General features: G+C 40.1%; 1 protein-coding gene across 1 annotated transcript in view; it reads right to left on the bottom strand.

Annotated features, from left to right (window-relative positions):
* GALNT13 (polypeptide N-acetylgalactosaminyltransferase 13) overlaps positions 1-13949 on the bottom strand; it is a 147504-nt gene that overhangs the window by 19774 nt on the left and 113781 nt on the right. Inside the window, exons 9-11 of the mRNA XM_035131738.2 lie at positions 12105-12244; positions 4879-4977; positions 2590-2724 (exon numbers count right to left, since the gene is read on the bottom strand). Coding sequence (XP_034987629.1) covers positions 2590-2724; positions 4879-4977; positions 12105-12244 — 374 coding nt within the window. The remainder of the gene's footprint in view (positions 1-2589; positions 2725-4878; positions 4978-12104; positions 12245-13949) is intronic.

Below are 13949 nucleotides of genomic sequence, written 5' to 3'. Positions count from 1 at the left end.
CAGTATACATGGAATTCCTAGGAGGTCTCCCATTTAGGTATTGACCAGACCCAGATGTAAAATAAAAAAATTCCTTCAGTAGCACCTTAAAGACCAACTAAGTTTTTATTTAGTTGGTCTTTAAGGTGCTACTGAAGGAATTTTTTTTATTTTGCTTCGACTCAGACCAACACGGCTACCTACCTGTAACTAGACCCAGATGTGTTTAGATTAAGCAAGGTAATGACCTTATCATGTGCTTTCAGAGAGGTGATGTCAGTGCAAATGCTGTCTACTGAGGGGAGATTGGGCTGCTCCACACAGATACATGTACAGCATTTGATTCATCAGCACTTAACTTTAGAACACAAGTTCGTTCACCTTGTGCCTTGACATGCTTTAAGAGAGTGAATGATGCCACTGGTGGGTTTTTAAAATCATATACAGGTGCTGGTTGAATGAAATGTTCTTCTGTGGCTGTGGGAATTTTCATATGAATTCAATCTGCAAATGGTCTGTGTCCACACACACACAAATGCTATCATCTGATGCTATCATTGTCAAGTGCAAAACACGCTGGGTGAACTAGTTCAGTGAGTACATTCAATTGCTGAATATTTTCCTAACAATTGCTGAATATTTTCCTAACAAGCTACATTCAAGTATTTGCACATTCACAGCAAAATAATGACTTGCACTGCTCTGACTAGTTCTACAGCTTTCCAATACCCATATACTTCTTATAATACACCTTCTTACAATGATGAAACTCTATCATCATCTTCTCTTTTTGCATCCCAAATATTCTACTGCAGCAGTATTTATGGATGTACAATCATGGATTGAGTCACAGTAATTTACGGTACTGCATATTTTATCGTCCTGTATATCATTCCCCAAGAATGAAAGCAGCCTTGGAATAATGAGTGAGGGCTTGTATATTATTGCCATGTTGGGAAGCAGATTACTGCAGAAATTATAAGCTTCAAAAATTACTATATAAATCTATTTTCAAGGTGAACTAGAAAGTGTATCCCTGTCCCCCGCCCCCAATTCCTTCCGCGCTCAAGCTTGCATTTCAGCCATTCTCTAGCACCAGCTGCTGAAAACACTTCTATTTGCAATCTCATCATGCGGGTATATGAAAGATATAGCCCAAACTGTGCCTTCAGTCAATTTAAGAGCTTGTCATGGAATGTAGGAGAATTGCCAGTCTTGTACATAGGAAGGTTTTGGGTCATTGATAGTAAGTCAAAAGCACTGTCTTCCACAGTCCCCAAAGTTTTAAGAAGACTTTAATAGACCCTGGGGCACTGGTATAATTTATACCTAGTGACTCACTGCCATTAGGAGATGGGAGCACTAAGATCCACTCCCCATGTAGTTTCTGAACAGTTGAGTCTAACAAAGAAAATATTACAATGATAAATTATCTCTCTTTAGGCATTCAAAATAGCTCGTGCAGGCTAGAAATGGGGAGGTGGTAAAACCCATCCCAAGTTCCCTAGTATGTTGTCCTATTTCCTAGCCTTTATGTATTTTGCACCAAGGTCCAAAAGGGGGATTCTAACTGCATTCAGTTGATCAGAGTTAGAATTCTCCCTGCAACTGGGAACCCTGGTTGGAATCGCCCTGCATTCCATGACAATCAGAAGAGGAGGCAGCTGGGATAGTGGGTGGGTCTACAGAATGCACTCCAAACAGAGGTGGACCTAAGGTCTCTTGTACCCGTGGCAAGGAGCTGTATCAACGGCCCATGGACCAGAAACTCAAAAGTTTCCTTTTCATTGTCTTTCATGCTCTGCCAGTGAAAAATTCTAATAGTGCACAGATGTGCATGCTCCTAGCTACTCTGAGCCCTTGGCAGAATCCAATCTAACCAGCCCCTGGTTACGACCCAGACTCCAAACACAATTTGAGCTCTCATCCCAAGTTACAGTTTCTGGATCTGGATCTGAAGTTGGAAAAAGGACTGAAAACTTCATGCCAGATGCAAGAAAGAAAATGTTCCTGACCAAAGCCACAAACTTAAAGAACTGAGCATATCAACTCTTCTACCTTCTAACACAGCATTGTCACTTAATTTACTATTTTATGTATACCTAGAAATGCATAAACATTCCTCGTTGCTTTCTTTGATCACGTGACCTGCACAACTGGCCTACCAAGCCCTACTAATTTTACCATGATGTGTGCGTGCACATGTCATATATGCACACACATACCTTGGACTTCGTATGCACACACTCAGCCCATATATACCTCTTCACCACACTTAACTGTGTTAGATGTATCCTGGAAGATTTCAAGTTAGTGTGACATTGGGAGTTAAAAGTCAGTTGTAGGGTGGTGGGTGCAGGCTTCTGTTTCCCCCAGATTCTGAATAAAGTTAAAAGGCTCATAGGGCTGTGGACAAATTACAGGAAACACCAAGCCCAGCCATTGCCAAAAGATTTTTTGCCAAACTGAAAGCAGCAACACAACTTTAGCTTAAAGGGTTAGTTCTAGGACATGTGACAGGTTTTGCCTGTTAGTCTGAGACCCTGGCAATAAAAGTTGAACATGATTAGTAACAGTACGTTTGGTTTCCTTCTGTGTTTGAATAAATACCTCAGCATCATACTCCCAAAGTTGGTTTCCTCTCATGTGGTGGCACTTTAACATGATCACAGGACCATTGAGTCTAGACACATCCAAACACAAATCATCTGTACGAATCTCCTTGTCGGCCGTGTATGAAAATACCTGGAAGAGATAGTTATTGGCATTATTATTATTTTTAAAAAAGTCTGTATTACTAGGGGACTTCCCACCCCACGATAACACCCTCTCCTTTTCACCCTATGCAATTACAAAGTCCCATTTTCATCTTCTTAACGCTGTTTCTGAAGCTACTTCTGCATTCTGTTCTGCACCCTCCTGAGCCCCACTCAGTATGACCACTGATTAGGGATTATGTGAGTTGTAGTTCAGCAATATCTGGAGTGCCACAGGTTGGCCTGATCTGTTTTTGAAGTGTCACTGGTTTCAGGAAACGTGGGTTTTTTAAGGGCTGACTGCTTCATGCTTTAAATAAAAAAACAAACATTATAATGTGAAAGTTATATAATAATAATAATAATAATAATAATAATAATAATAATAATAATAATAATGATAATAATAATAGTCTGTTGCACTGATGGAACATTAGGCTTAGCACTACACTAAATTCTGGTAGCAATATCACCACAACCTTCTTTTCTTTGTTCTTTAGGGAGAAAGGGGGGTGAGGGGAAGATGAGAGAAGGGAAGAAATATACGTACAAGGGAGGAAAAGTTATGAATTCCACACTGCCAGTTGGGATTAAGGTAGTCCCAGGTCAGAAAAACAATGAAGACAAATTAAAGCAACCTATGTGGCAGCTATTTTAATTATTTACAAGACTCCCAATTACTTAGAATTCACCTCCCAATTGATTTAAAGTATTCTAATCAAATCTACAGGAAAAGTGTTTTCTCTTAATTGTTGAAAACAACCTTTCGCCAATTAATTGTTGAAAGCCTTTGGCAAAGCATGCAAATTGAACTTGATTGCATTACCAATTAGGGAATGCATGCAAATCATACTAAGTTACCAATTAGGGTGTTTTAAAAGGGGGAAAGATTATTAAAAGCAGATTCAAGCATGTTTTACTTCCACATGGTCTAATATTTAGATACAATGCCCTGGCCTAGAGCTTTTCGCAAGGCATTTTTACATATGTTTAAACCCAAAATACACATGTGCACCGTTACATTGGCAACTAGCAACCGACTTTAGAATGGCAAACATGGTGCTGAATGTTACAAATCAAATCAAACTTTATTCACATAGCCGACAGGCCATAGCATCAAAAAATACAAATAGAACAAGTAAAAACACTAGGTAAAAAGGCCAGCTGAATGTTACAATTCCTGTCTCATCTTTTTTGGATTTCTAAGCAAGTTATAAGGTCCAGCAATAAGAGGACCTCTGTACCTTTAAACCGTGCTGGATCTACAAATTTTGTTCTACAGAGCAAAAGTCTGCACTGCTGCCCCTCTCCCACTGACTTCCATGCCCTCTCTCATCTTTGGGGGCCTACCCAGTCAAGGAAGCAAGAAATGGCAAAATGAGGTGTTACATTTGCAGTGGTTTGCGTTCACCTGAGCTTGAGCCTGGACTTGGATTCTGAGCCCTGTGTTCTGATTTGATAGATTATATCCAATCACGTAACATGGTCAGGGGTTGGGCTACCGGCATTGGCTCTTAAGCAGTGGGCTACGATTCGCAGCTTGGGGGTTTAGACAGCCAATTGACAATGGGAGTGGCCCAAGCCTTCAGAAATATATATATGCAGTTGCTTTGCCCCTGTTTGTTGTTCTTGGTGCCTCAATAAAGCCTTTAAGCCGAATCACTGCCTTAGGTCTTGCTTGAAACAGCATATACTTCATGAGGTGTCTTGCTCCAAACGTTTCAAGGAAGGAAGGAAGCTGCAGCAGGAAAGCAGTGGTTTCTCCAGGAGGTGCCAATGAGTTTTTCTGCAGCTCTCTGGGCAGGACATGCTCAGAGGTGTTCCCTGACCAAGCAGGAGGCTGTGGCTGTACACCTTCCCCTGCCTTTGGGAGTTGGAGTAAAGCAGAACAGCATGGGCATACGACCTCTGATACTGAAGGCAGTACATACCAGCACAGCTAGCAACCATTGATAGTCAAGCCTGCCTTTAATTGGTCTAACCACCCCTTTTAAAGCCATCCAGACTGGAAAGTGTGGAAAGAGTAATGTGTGTAATAAACACTGGCTTGATTTCACAATTGTTACAATGTGCTCAGTCTTAAGAATATATACATATATTTTCACCAAAATTGTTTTGAAGGTAAAGTGAGCTTCATTTTTACCTGATTTCCTCCCATACCGTGACAGTTGAATATGCCAACTTTTTCATTTTCTTTGCGTCCCATGTTATCTAAGCACTGGTTCGTCTCAACATTTCTGATCTAGGGGTAAAAATACAACCAAGAAAACCAAAGGGTAAAAATTGTTGAATAAAATAATTAAATCAATAATAATCCACATGTCACTGAAAAAAGAAGAAAATTATTTAAGATTAGGAGCAGCATCAGATTATAGAAACCTGACAGCGCAATACTAAAAAAGATATTTACTTGGAAGCAAGTCCTCTGAGATCAATGTGATTTATTCTTTAGTAAGTAATCTCCTTATTGATTACGTCCATAGTCTTAGGCAACAGTGTGGATGTTAGATGATTAAACAATTACTTTGTTAAATTCACTAAATTATAGCTGCATAAATTTCCAAGTGGGGTAAAAAAGGTACAGGACCCTGGACAGTTAAGTCCAGTCAAAGGCGACTATGGGGTGTGGCACTCATCTCGCTTTCAGGCTGAGGGAGCTGGTGTTTGTCCGCAGACAGCTTTCCGGGTCATGTGGCTAGCATGACTAAACTACTTCTGGTGCAACAGAACACCGTGACGGAAACCAGAGCGCATGGAAACACCGTTTACCTTCTCACCACCACAGTACCTATAGTATTTATCTACTTGCACCGGTGTGCTTTCAAACTGCTAGGTTGGCAGGAGCTAGGACAGAGCAACGGGAGCTCACCCCATCACGGGGATTCGAACCGCCAACCTTCTGGTCGGCAAGCTAAAGGGGCTCAGTGGTTTAGACCACAGCACCAAGTGGGGAAAATATTATGAAAGAAAGAAAAAATGATACCTTGTTTTTAGATAAGGCATGAATTTGTTGTAACAGATACTGTCTTAGAAAAGGCATCCCCTCTCCTCTCTGAAGATGAGAGAATGCTCTGAAGATGATGCCATCTAGCTACAGTATTTGTAAGTACTTAACAAAAGTTTTTCAGCATTAAAGTCAGTGATCGAATGATGTGTGACCCCAGGACTGTGTTTTTCTGCACAGTGGCCCCTCAGTGACAGAATGCCCTTCCCAGGATAGCACAACTGGTGCCACAGCCTTTGTTATTACTCTTCGCCTAGACCTTTGCTAGATATTAGTGTTGGGTGCTACTGCAAATAAGGAGGCTATGGGTTCTATATTGGTAGAAATTGGCAGTTTTAAATAATTTGCTGTGTTTCATCTGCTCTTTTGATTGCCTCGGCATGCTTTTTTAAAATGTGTTTCAATTCCACTGCATCCTGCCCTGGCAATCATATAATGAAGGGTGAGATGAAAGCATTCTTAATTAATTAATCAGGAACACCTTTTAAGTTAATTAAAATGTTATGAGTTGATTAATTAGTTTTGAATCTAATTAATGAATCTATTAAACATTAAGGAATGTTGCCACATGGAAATCTCTTTTCACCCAGTTGATGTACATAATGATTGCCATCTCCCAATTCTGAGATCCTCAGGAGATGCCAGTAGTCCAGTTCATATATCAGACAGTGGTATACTCAAACTATGGCTTAATGGGAACAAGGAAAAGGGTTGGATGCACACTGCTAAGGTGTTCCTCCCTTGCCATGGTTGAAACCTGGGCTCATGGTTTATTTTCCCGAAACAAAGCAGGAGCAGAAAGTCAAAAACAAACCACTGTAACCACTCATTGTTTGTTTTTTCCTTTTGGAGATACAATAAACAAACCACAAGCTGGGTTCGAATGACATGACTAGCTGGACTTTGCCTTGTATATCCATGGAGTGGTTGAAGGTGTGACATAGGAACTTTTGAACAGTGTGTACTAGGATGTGGAAGAATAAAGAGATACACGTGCAAGGCTCCTATTAGCTGATTTCTCTTCTGGCTGTTTTTTTAGAAGCTGTGCCAGCACACATCTCATACATGGTCCAAAAGGCTCCTCTAGCAGTACTTCCATGTTGATTCTACAGAGAATACCGACAGTAATGCCCCCCTTTCCCCTTATTATTTGAAAAGCTATTGAACCTTCAACAATAATAGGGGGAAAATCTAATTGGAATTCAGAAGGACTGAATGACAGAATTTAAAACTGATTTTATGTAGACAATGTAGCCCTCACTTTTTCTAATCCATTCTATTCACTTAAATCCTGTCAGGAGTTGATTATTTCTTTTTCTTAGCGGTCCTTTAGTATGATTATGAAGTAAACTAGAGGACATCTGAATTGTTGGATTTCAGAGGGAAAATAATTAGACACTAAATATAGCCAGTTTTTTTAGTTCCACAGTAAAATAGGTGGAGATAAAAATAATGTATATTTTTTATAATTTGATAAAGAGAAATTGGAAGCGGATATGAAAAGGCGAGGCCAGCTTACGATCTGTTGGACAGGAAAATGACTGTGCTAAAGATGCACAATACTACTGCCCTAATTTATGCCAAGTTGCATTCTATTTATAGGATAATTTTGTTTTTATAATCTAAGATCGCTGGACCAGCATCCCCCAAAATAGCAAAAAATGTGTTGATGAAGCAGCATTTGACAGTGGGTGGCCTGAGACTGTGCTATATTAGCCTTTATTTTTATGCCTGTTAGCTATAATGAGCATTTCAAGCGGGTTTTATCAGAAGGAAACTGCCAGGAGAGAGAATGAAAGCAATCTTATATTAAGTTTTATTTAGCATATATTTTATGGTGGAGAGAGAAAAAATACATTAGATAAACAAAGTAATACTGAATAATTATCAATCTTAAGTCTGTCTTAAACATAGATTTTGTGGCTTCAACATCAAGAAGCTATTTTTTTACTTCTCACTCCCTGCCTCTGACTTTGCTTCATATAAAACATGATGAAGGGTCTTGAATAACTTGAACACTTGTTCACTATTTTGTGACAAAATGTTTGGGGAGAGATCAGCAGCCTGGAGAGAGAGAGAGCACCATCATCTACCTTAAAACAACTGTTTCTGGTGGGGTCTTTTCCTAAGGCCTGCTTACCTGGTCAGCTTTTAGCTTCCCAGTACCTTAGACCTTTGTGGAGTGAGAATACCATAAAGACTAATAGAGCCAAAACATTTTCCATGACTCTTGGGATTTCCCGGTCACTCAGGCTAGTAATCCTGTAGAGCCCCATATGACCTCAGAAATGGGGAAACGGTCCAGGCAGTTTTCAAGATGGCTCCTGTGTAACATCCTTTTACCTGATTGTGGAGTGAATTTAGCTCCTTGGTTATTTGAGAAACTGTCAACAGGGAAACAGCATGTTTCACAATTAAGAGCACTGGTGGGAGAAGACTTGTGATTAATCCAATTGGACACAACCTAGAACTCAGTTTAGAGCAGGCATCCCCAAACTGTGGCCCTCCAGATGTTTTGGCCTACAACTCCCATGATCCCTAGCTAATAGGACCAGTGGTCAGGGATGATGGGAATTGTAGTCCAAAACATCTGGAGGGCCGAAGTTTGGGGATGCCTGGTTTAGAGCCATGATGATATAGAAATGTTACTTTCCATTACATGATATAGAGCCATGATGATATAGAAATGTTACTTTCCATTACAACTGCTCAAACGTCAGTCAGCTGAGCAGTTCGGTGTAGTCAAAGGGCTTAAACATATTGCCTTCAGGATGGAGAGGAGGACTGCCTGGTGGCCTGCGGAGACTAATTTGCTAGATAATTTGTGGATAAAGTTGACTGTATCTATTCCAACTTGGATGCTGTAATTTCAGCAGTGTTTGCAGATGTACCTTTGGCAGCTGCTTATGCAGCTATATTGGATACATTTCAACTTGTGGAGCCTAAGAAAGTGGACATATTTCTTGGAAAATGAGACCAAAACCTTGCATTTCTTTTGCTAATAAGAGGTGCCAAGGGAAGACTAGCTGAGTGAGCAGTGGGAGTGGTGGATGCCTTTTTGCAGGTAGGTGTAGCCCCAGCAAGTCTGAAAGAGGTAGTAGTGAAAGTTCCCTTAATCTCATTTTATTTGGGTGGGTGGGTGGGGAATCTAGCCAGTCTCTAATATTCCTCAAGGTGCTCAAAATCAGGGTAGTTCCAGGTTTTTTTCCTGGATGATATGAATTATCTAGATCAGGGGTAGCCAATGTGGTTTCTCCCATAAGTTTTTAGACTACAACTCGCATGGTTTGACAATTAGCTAGGCTTGTTCGGGATTAATGGAACTGGATTAATGGAGATCTAGAAGGCAACACATTGGTTACCCCTGATCTAGATCTGTTTAAACCTGATTTTAGGTGGAAATAGCCTTGCTCAATTTGGTGGGTGATTTACATCAGGGGAAGTGAATCACTTACTGTTCTGCTAGACCCCCTCAGTGGCATTTGATAAACAAACTCAGAGATACACAAGCAAGGCAAAAAAAGCAAAACAAAAACAAAAACCTGCTCATCCCATTCCCTCTCCCATGGTTTTACTTTTATCTCAAACAACCAATCAGCATTTCCTGCATACCAAGGGTGCTCAGTCCTTATTATGGCAGAAAGCCGTAATAAAGAATGAAATTTATTTTCATAAGTAGTAAGTAAAGAAAAGAAAGCAAATAGAAAAGAAGGGAAAGGGAAAAATAAATAAATGCTGATGTGAACAACAGAAGTCTCCAGTTTGTAATAACAGACATTATACATCATGTACCCACTAATTTTAAGCTTTGCAAAATAAGGAATGTCATGATTTTCTTCACTTCTGTTCTCTGCCTTACAAGGAAGTCATGGGTTCTGTTCACTGCACGAAACAGATCCAAATAACCATTGGCTTTTGTAAAGTTGGTAGAGCATGAGACTCTCGTCTCAGGGTCATGAGCTTGAGCCCCATATTGGACAAAAGATTCCTGCATTGCAGGGGGTTGGATAGATGACCCTCGTGGTCCCTTCCAACTCTATGATTCTATTAACATAATCCTCAGAGGGTGAGCAGACGTGCTTCACTGTTCCTGGAGGCCTTTGGTGCTGTGAGTTTGTTTGTTTTGCATGACAGACTAAATCAATGAAGGCTGCAACCCTAAACACACTTGCTTAGGCTTACTTCTCAACAGACATGCTTAGCACACTGCATATTTCTGCATAACTGTTATACAGTGGTACCTCTGGTTACGAACTTAATTCGTTCTGGAGGTCCGTTCTGAACCTGAAACTGTTCTTAACCTGAAGCACCACTTTAGCTAATGGAGCCTCCTGCTGCCGCCACTCCACCGCTGCGCGATTTCTGTTTTCATCCTGAGCTAAAGTTCTTAACCCGAGGTACTACTTCTGGGTTAGCAGAGTCTGTAACCTGAAGCGTTTGTAACCCAAAGCGTTTGTAAACCGAGGAACCACTGTATCCTCTATTGCTGCTGTATTTTAAGTTTAGACATGGCTTTTTCATCAAACTTATTTCTCTCTACTTTCTTTAAAAAAAATAATACTGCGGATGAAGAATGTTGATGAACTTACAAGATTTACTTGTGTCAATAAAAGTTTTGTGCCAACAGTTACTATTGCTATTCCCTGTACAGCTGGGATGGGGAACCTGTGGATCTACAAGTGTTGCTGGAATCTCCTGCTGTTGCTAGAGCTGGCTGAAATCCAAGAACATCTGATTTCCTATCCCTGCAACCTACCTCATAGCTATATCTGCAGGAGTCTGGGGGTGGGGTGTCCTCATAAGCTCAGTGGACAGCTAGAAGCTGAAACTGACAAGCAATATTTATTTCACAGCTGCTGCTTGAAATTCTCCTCTTGTTTCCATAGAAACCTAGCACTTATTGGTGAAAATAATGTGTTTTTAATGATTGTTTTGTAACTTCACTTACCTTAGTTTCCCTGAACTGTCAGTTATGTGGCAAAACTCTCATTATTTCACGCCTATTAAGTATGCCGTTTAAAAAATGTTCTAGAATTATTATTAGGTTTCTTTCTCTAAACCTGGTTTCGACTGGCATGTCTCGGAGTGAAACCTGATCTGGCATTGTAATTTATAATTCTAAAAGTGGAGATTAATGTCATTTGTAAAGCAAATGCAGCCCCTCCCCTTTTTAAATACATCACTGCCAGATGTTTCAAACAAAAAAAATGTACAGCATTTAAGAATTAAACGAGATGAAAGACAAGGGAAGATTACAATAGCAAATCATCTGACAATTTGGACTGCACCAAATCTCTAAATTCTGGTGCTGGGGTTGGACACTTGAAAGCAGATTCCAAAAGTTTCAGCTAGATTCAGGAGGAGATCTCATGTCAGTGTAACATGGAAATGATTTCCCATGACTCACAACACAAACAGATCTTTGGAGAGGCATCTAAGCAATTGATTTGTCTAAAGCAGAAATAAAAGCACTCCTTTTTTTCTTTTTTTTTTAAGTAATGGCAAATATGCAATGCAAATCGTGATACTGGACAACAATCTTTGTTTATGTTTTGGTATTGTGAAGAATCAATAAAGTGAAGGGTTTTTTTTGGGGGGGGGGGGATACAATCCTTCAAGTCACCTACAATTTGTCCTCCTGTTCTCCTTTCTCAAACTTTAGACTGTAGAGAGGCCTCAGGCATGAGACACTCTACAATGAACTGGGAGATTTAGCTCTAATCCTCTCATGCAATGAGAGACAGAGTGAGGATAAGCGCACTAGGTCTGCCCTGGCCCCCACACCATCCTAGAGTTGGAAGGATAAATTCCACAATGTAGAACAGTTTCAATTTGTGGAGGCCCCTTTCACACATTAAAACCTTGATTTCCCAGACCTCCAAAATACACAAAGCACCTACACACAGCTTCAAAAGTTACTCCTCCAACTTGTGAAGAGCAACACTGATATTGATAGGGGAGTTAGAGCTCACACACTCAACCTTCTTCTCCCTCATCGTATGAAAAACAAAATGTTAACATATTTTCAGAAAATGTTACTTAAAAGTTACCTAAATGTATCACATTTACAGGGCCGGCTCTAGGTAGAGCCCCGGTGGTGTGGTGTGCCAGGGCGCTGGGCCAGTAGGTGGGGTGCTGTGCGGCGAAGCCGCGCGGAAACCATGCTGCACCCTGCGGGGGCGCCGGAGCAATCTCCGCCCCTCAGTGCCAGGGCGCCCGACCTGCTCGAAACTGCCCTGCACATTTAAAGTGTCAAGGGCTACACAGGGAACAATTAAAAAGCCTTGAGCTCATTTCAGATTATCATTTTAAAAAACAACAACAACCACCAAAAACCATCCTTATGCAAAAGAAATAATTCATACCTCTCCAAGGGAGAAATATCGTCGTGGAATCTGGGAGTCTGGATAGACATTTTCTAGGTACCATGAAAACGGTTTGCATTTTAAGTTCTCTCTCAATGCTTTTCTGACTGATACATCTCCGTAATCCACTTTGACAACTCCTGTAAAAAAAATATCGGAGGAAAAATAGTAATTACTATTCATATTCTTTTAAACCATCCCCAAATGAGTAGTTAATTACATTTTTAAAAAAACTTACAGTAAACTAATGATATTCCCAATTTACCTACCTCCATTTCCCTATTTTTGTTATTATATGTGCATAACTTTCAGGCAGGCACTTCATAAACAAATGTTTTATTTATAGATTGAATATATTATAGATTGAATTCCCCATTTGTCCGGGGGGGGGGGGTGACAATTGCCTGTATCTGCTGCAACACTAAAGTGTCATGAAATGGAGAAGAGATTACCAACTAGACTGCTATCTTAAAAAAGAATTTAGAAAAAAACTTTGCCTACATGCACATTTGCACTGCAGTTGCCAGTATTGTTTAATTTCGTTTCTGGAAAAGTGTGACAGAAGTGATGGTACCAGCATAGACAGGCAATTATCAGGTATTGTTAGCATAAATGAATCAGTTCTTTTTACATTTATGTACATTTCACCAGATCAGTCTTCTGACAGCTTGTGAACCCTGATGAAAAACGAAAGTATGGCAGATACGATTGTAGACTACCTGAGCTAAGGGTAGGGGGGGGGGGAACGTGATGAGAATTGGAAAAGTATATATTAGGGTGATGACTTTTTTACAACCTCATTTCCCTGTATCATAATTTGATGAGCTTTCATTAAAGATTAGATAAAATCTTACTTTCAAAGAGATTTGATTAAAAAACCTCACGCACAAAATGATTTAAAAAATATTTATCAGTTTTTTGACCATTTTTGAAGTCACTGTAAGCAGATATAAAATTGAACCCAAGCTTTAGAGTCACGTGTATACAACATTATATAGGGTCATCAAACACACAAGGAAGCTTTTTTTAGCTGCAGTAACAGTATAGACGCTGCTAGAGGACAATGTTTTGCTACCTCTCCTGTAGGTTCTTTCCCCAGCATGCCCGGCAGGGTCTGCTGGCTGAGTTTTGAGGTCCCAAAAAGGGGCTTTTACCTTGCGCAGGTGTGACATTTGTATACCCTATGTTGCTAAGAACACTCCCCATTGTGGAATGTGGTGTTGTGTCCAAATTTGATACGAAATATATATAGAATTGTTAGTACAATTTTATGAAATGGTAAAATGGCATACAAAAAAATTAAAAATGGTATGTGTGTGACCTTTTTAAATATTTCAATGGAATATACCTCATTTTAGTCATTAGTAGGCAAAAGTTCATCCATTTGTGCTACAGGAAATAATTTTTGAGAAAAGAAAAAGTAATCACCCCAGTATATATGCACGTGGTTGCTAGTTTCATACTGTTAGGTCAATAAACAAAGATGCAAGGACCATGCATCACTGAAAGATAGCTGCAGATGCATGAAGGCTGTTATCACCTTAACAACACCTATACAATTTTAAGGGCTCTTGACCCTTGCAACATGCTACACACCACCAATGCTAGATGCTAGACACACTACAGTGTAGAAGCTGTAAGAGCCCTTTAGAGTTGACCTCGTGGCATACTGACCATGAGCAGGTGATTTGGGCAGCCTCCAGGTAACTGCCATCACATTCATTAAGCCTGCTATAACTGTTCCCTATATATAATCAAAGAATAGATGGCAGCTTTTTGTAGGCCTTTTCTTATCTTGTGAGCATTGGTTACAATCATGTATTAAGAGGAGGCCTTTCATATGAA

This window comes from Zootoca vivipara, chromosome 1 (genome assembly GCF_963506605.1).
Source record: "Zootoca vivipara chromosome 1, rZooViv1.1, whole genome shotgun sequence".
NCBI lineage: Eukaryota > Metazoa > Chordata > Lepidosauria > Squamata > Lacertidae > Zootoca > Zootoca vivipara.
This window is presented reverse-complemented; position numbering and strand designations above follow the sequence as displayed.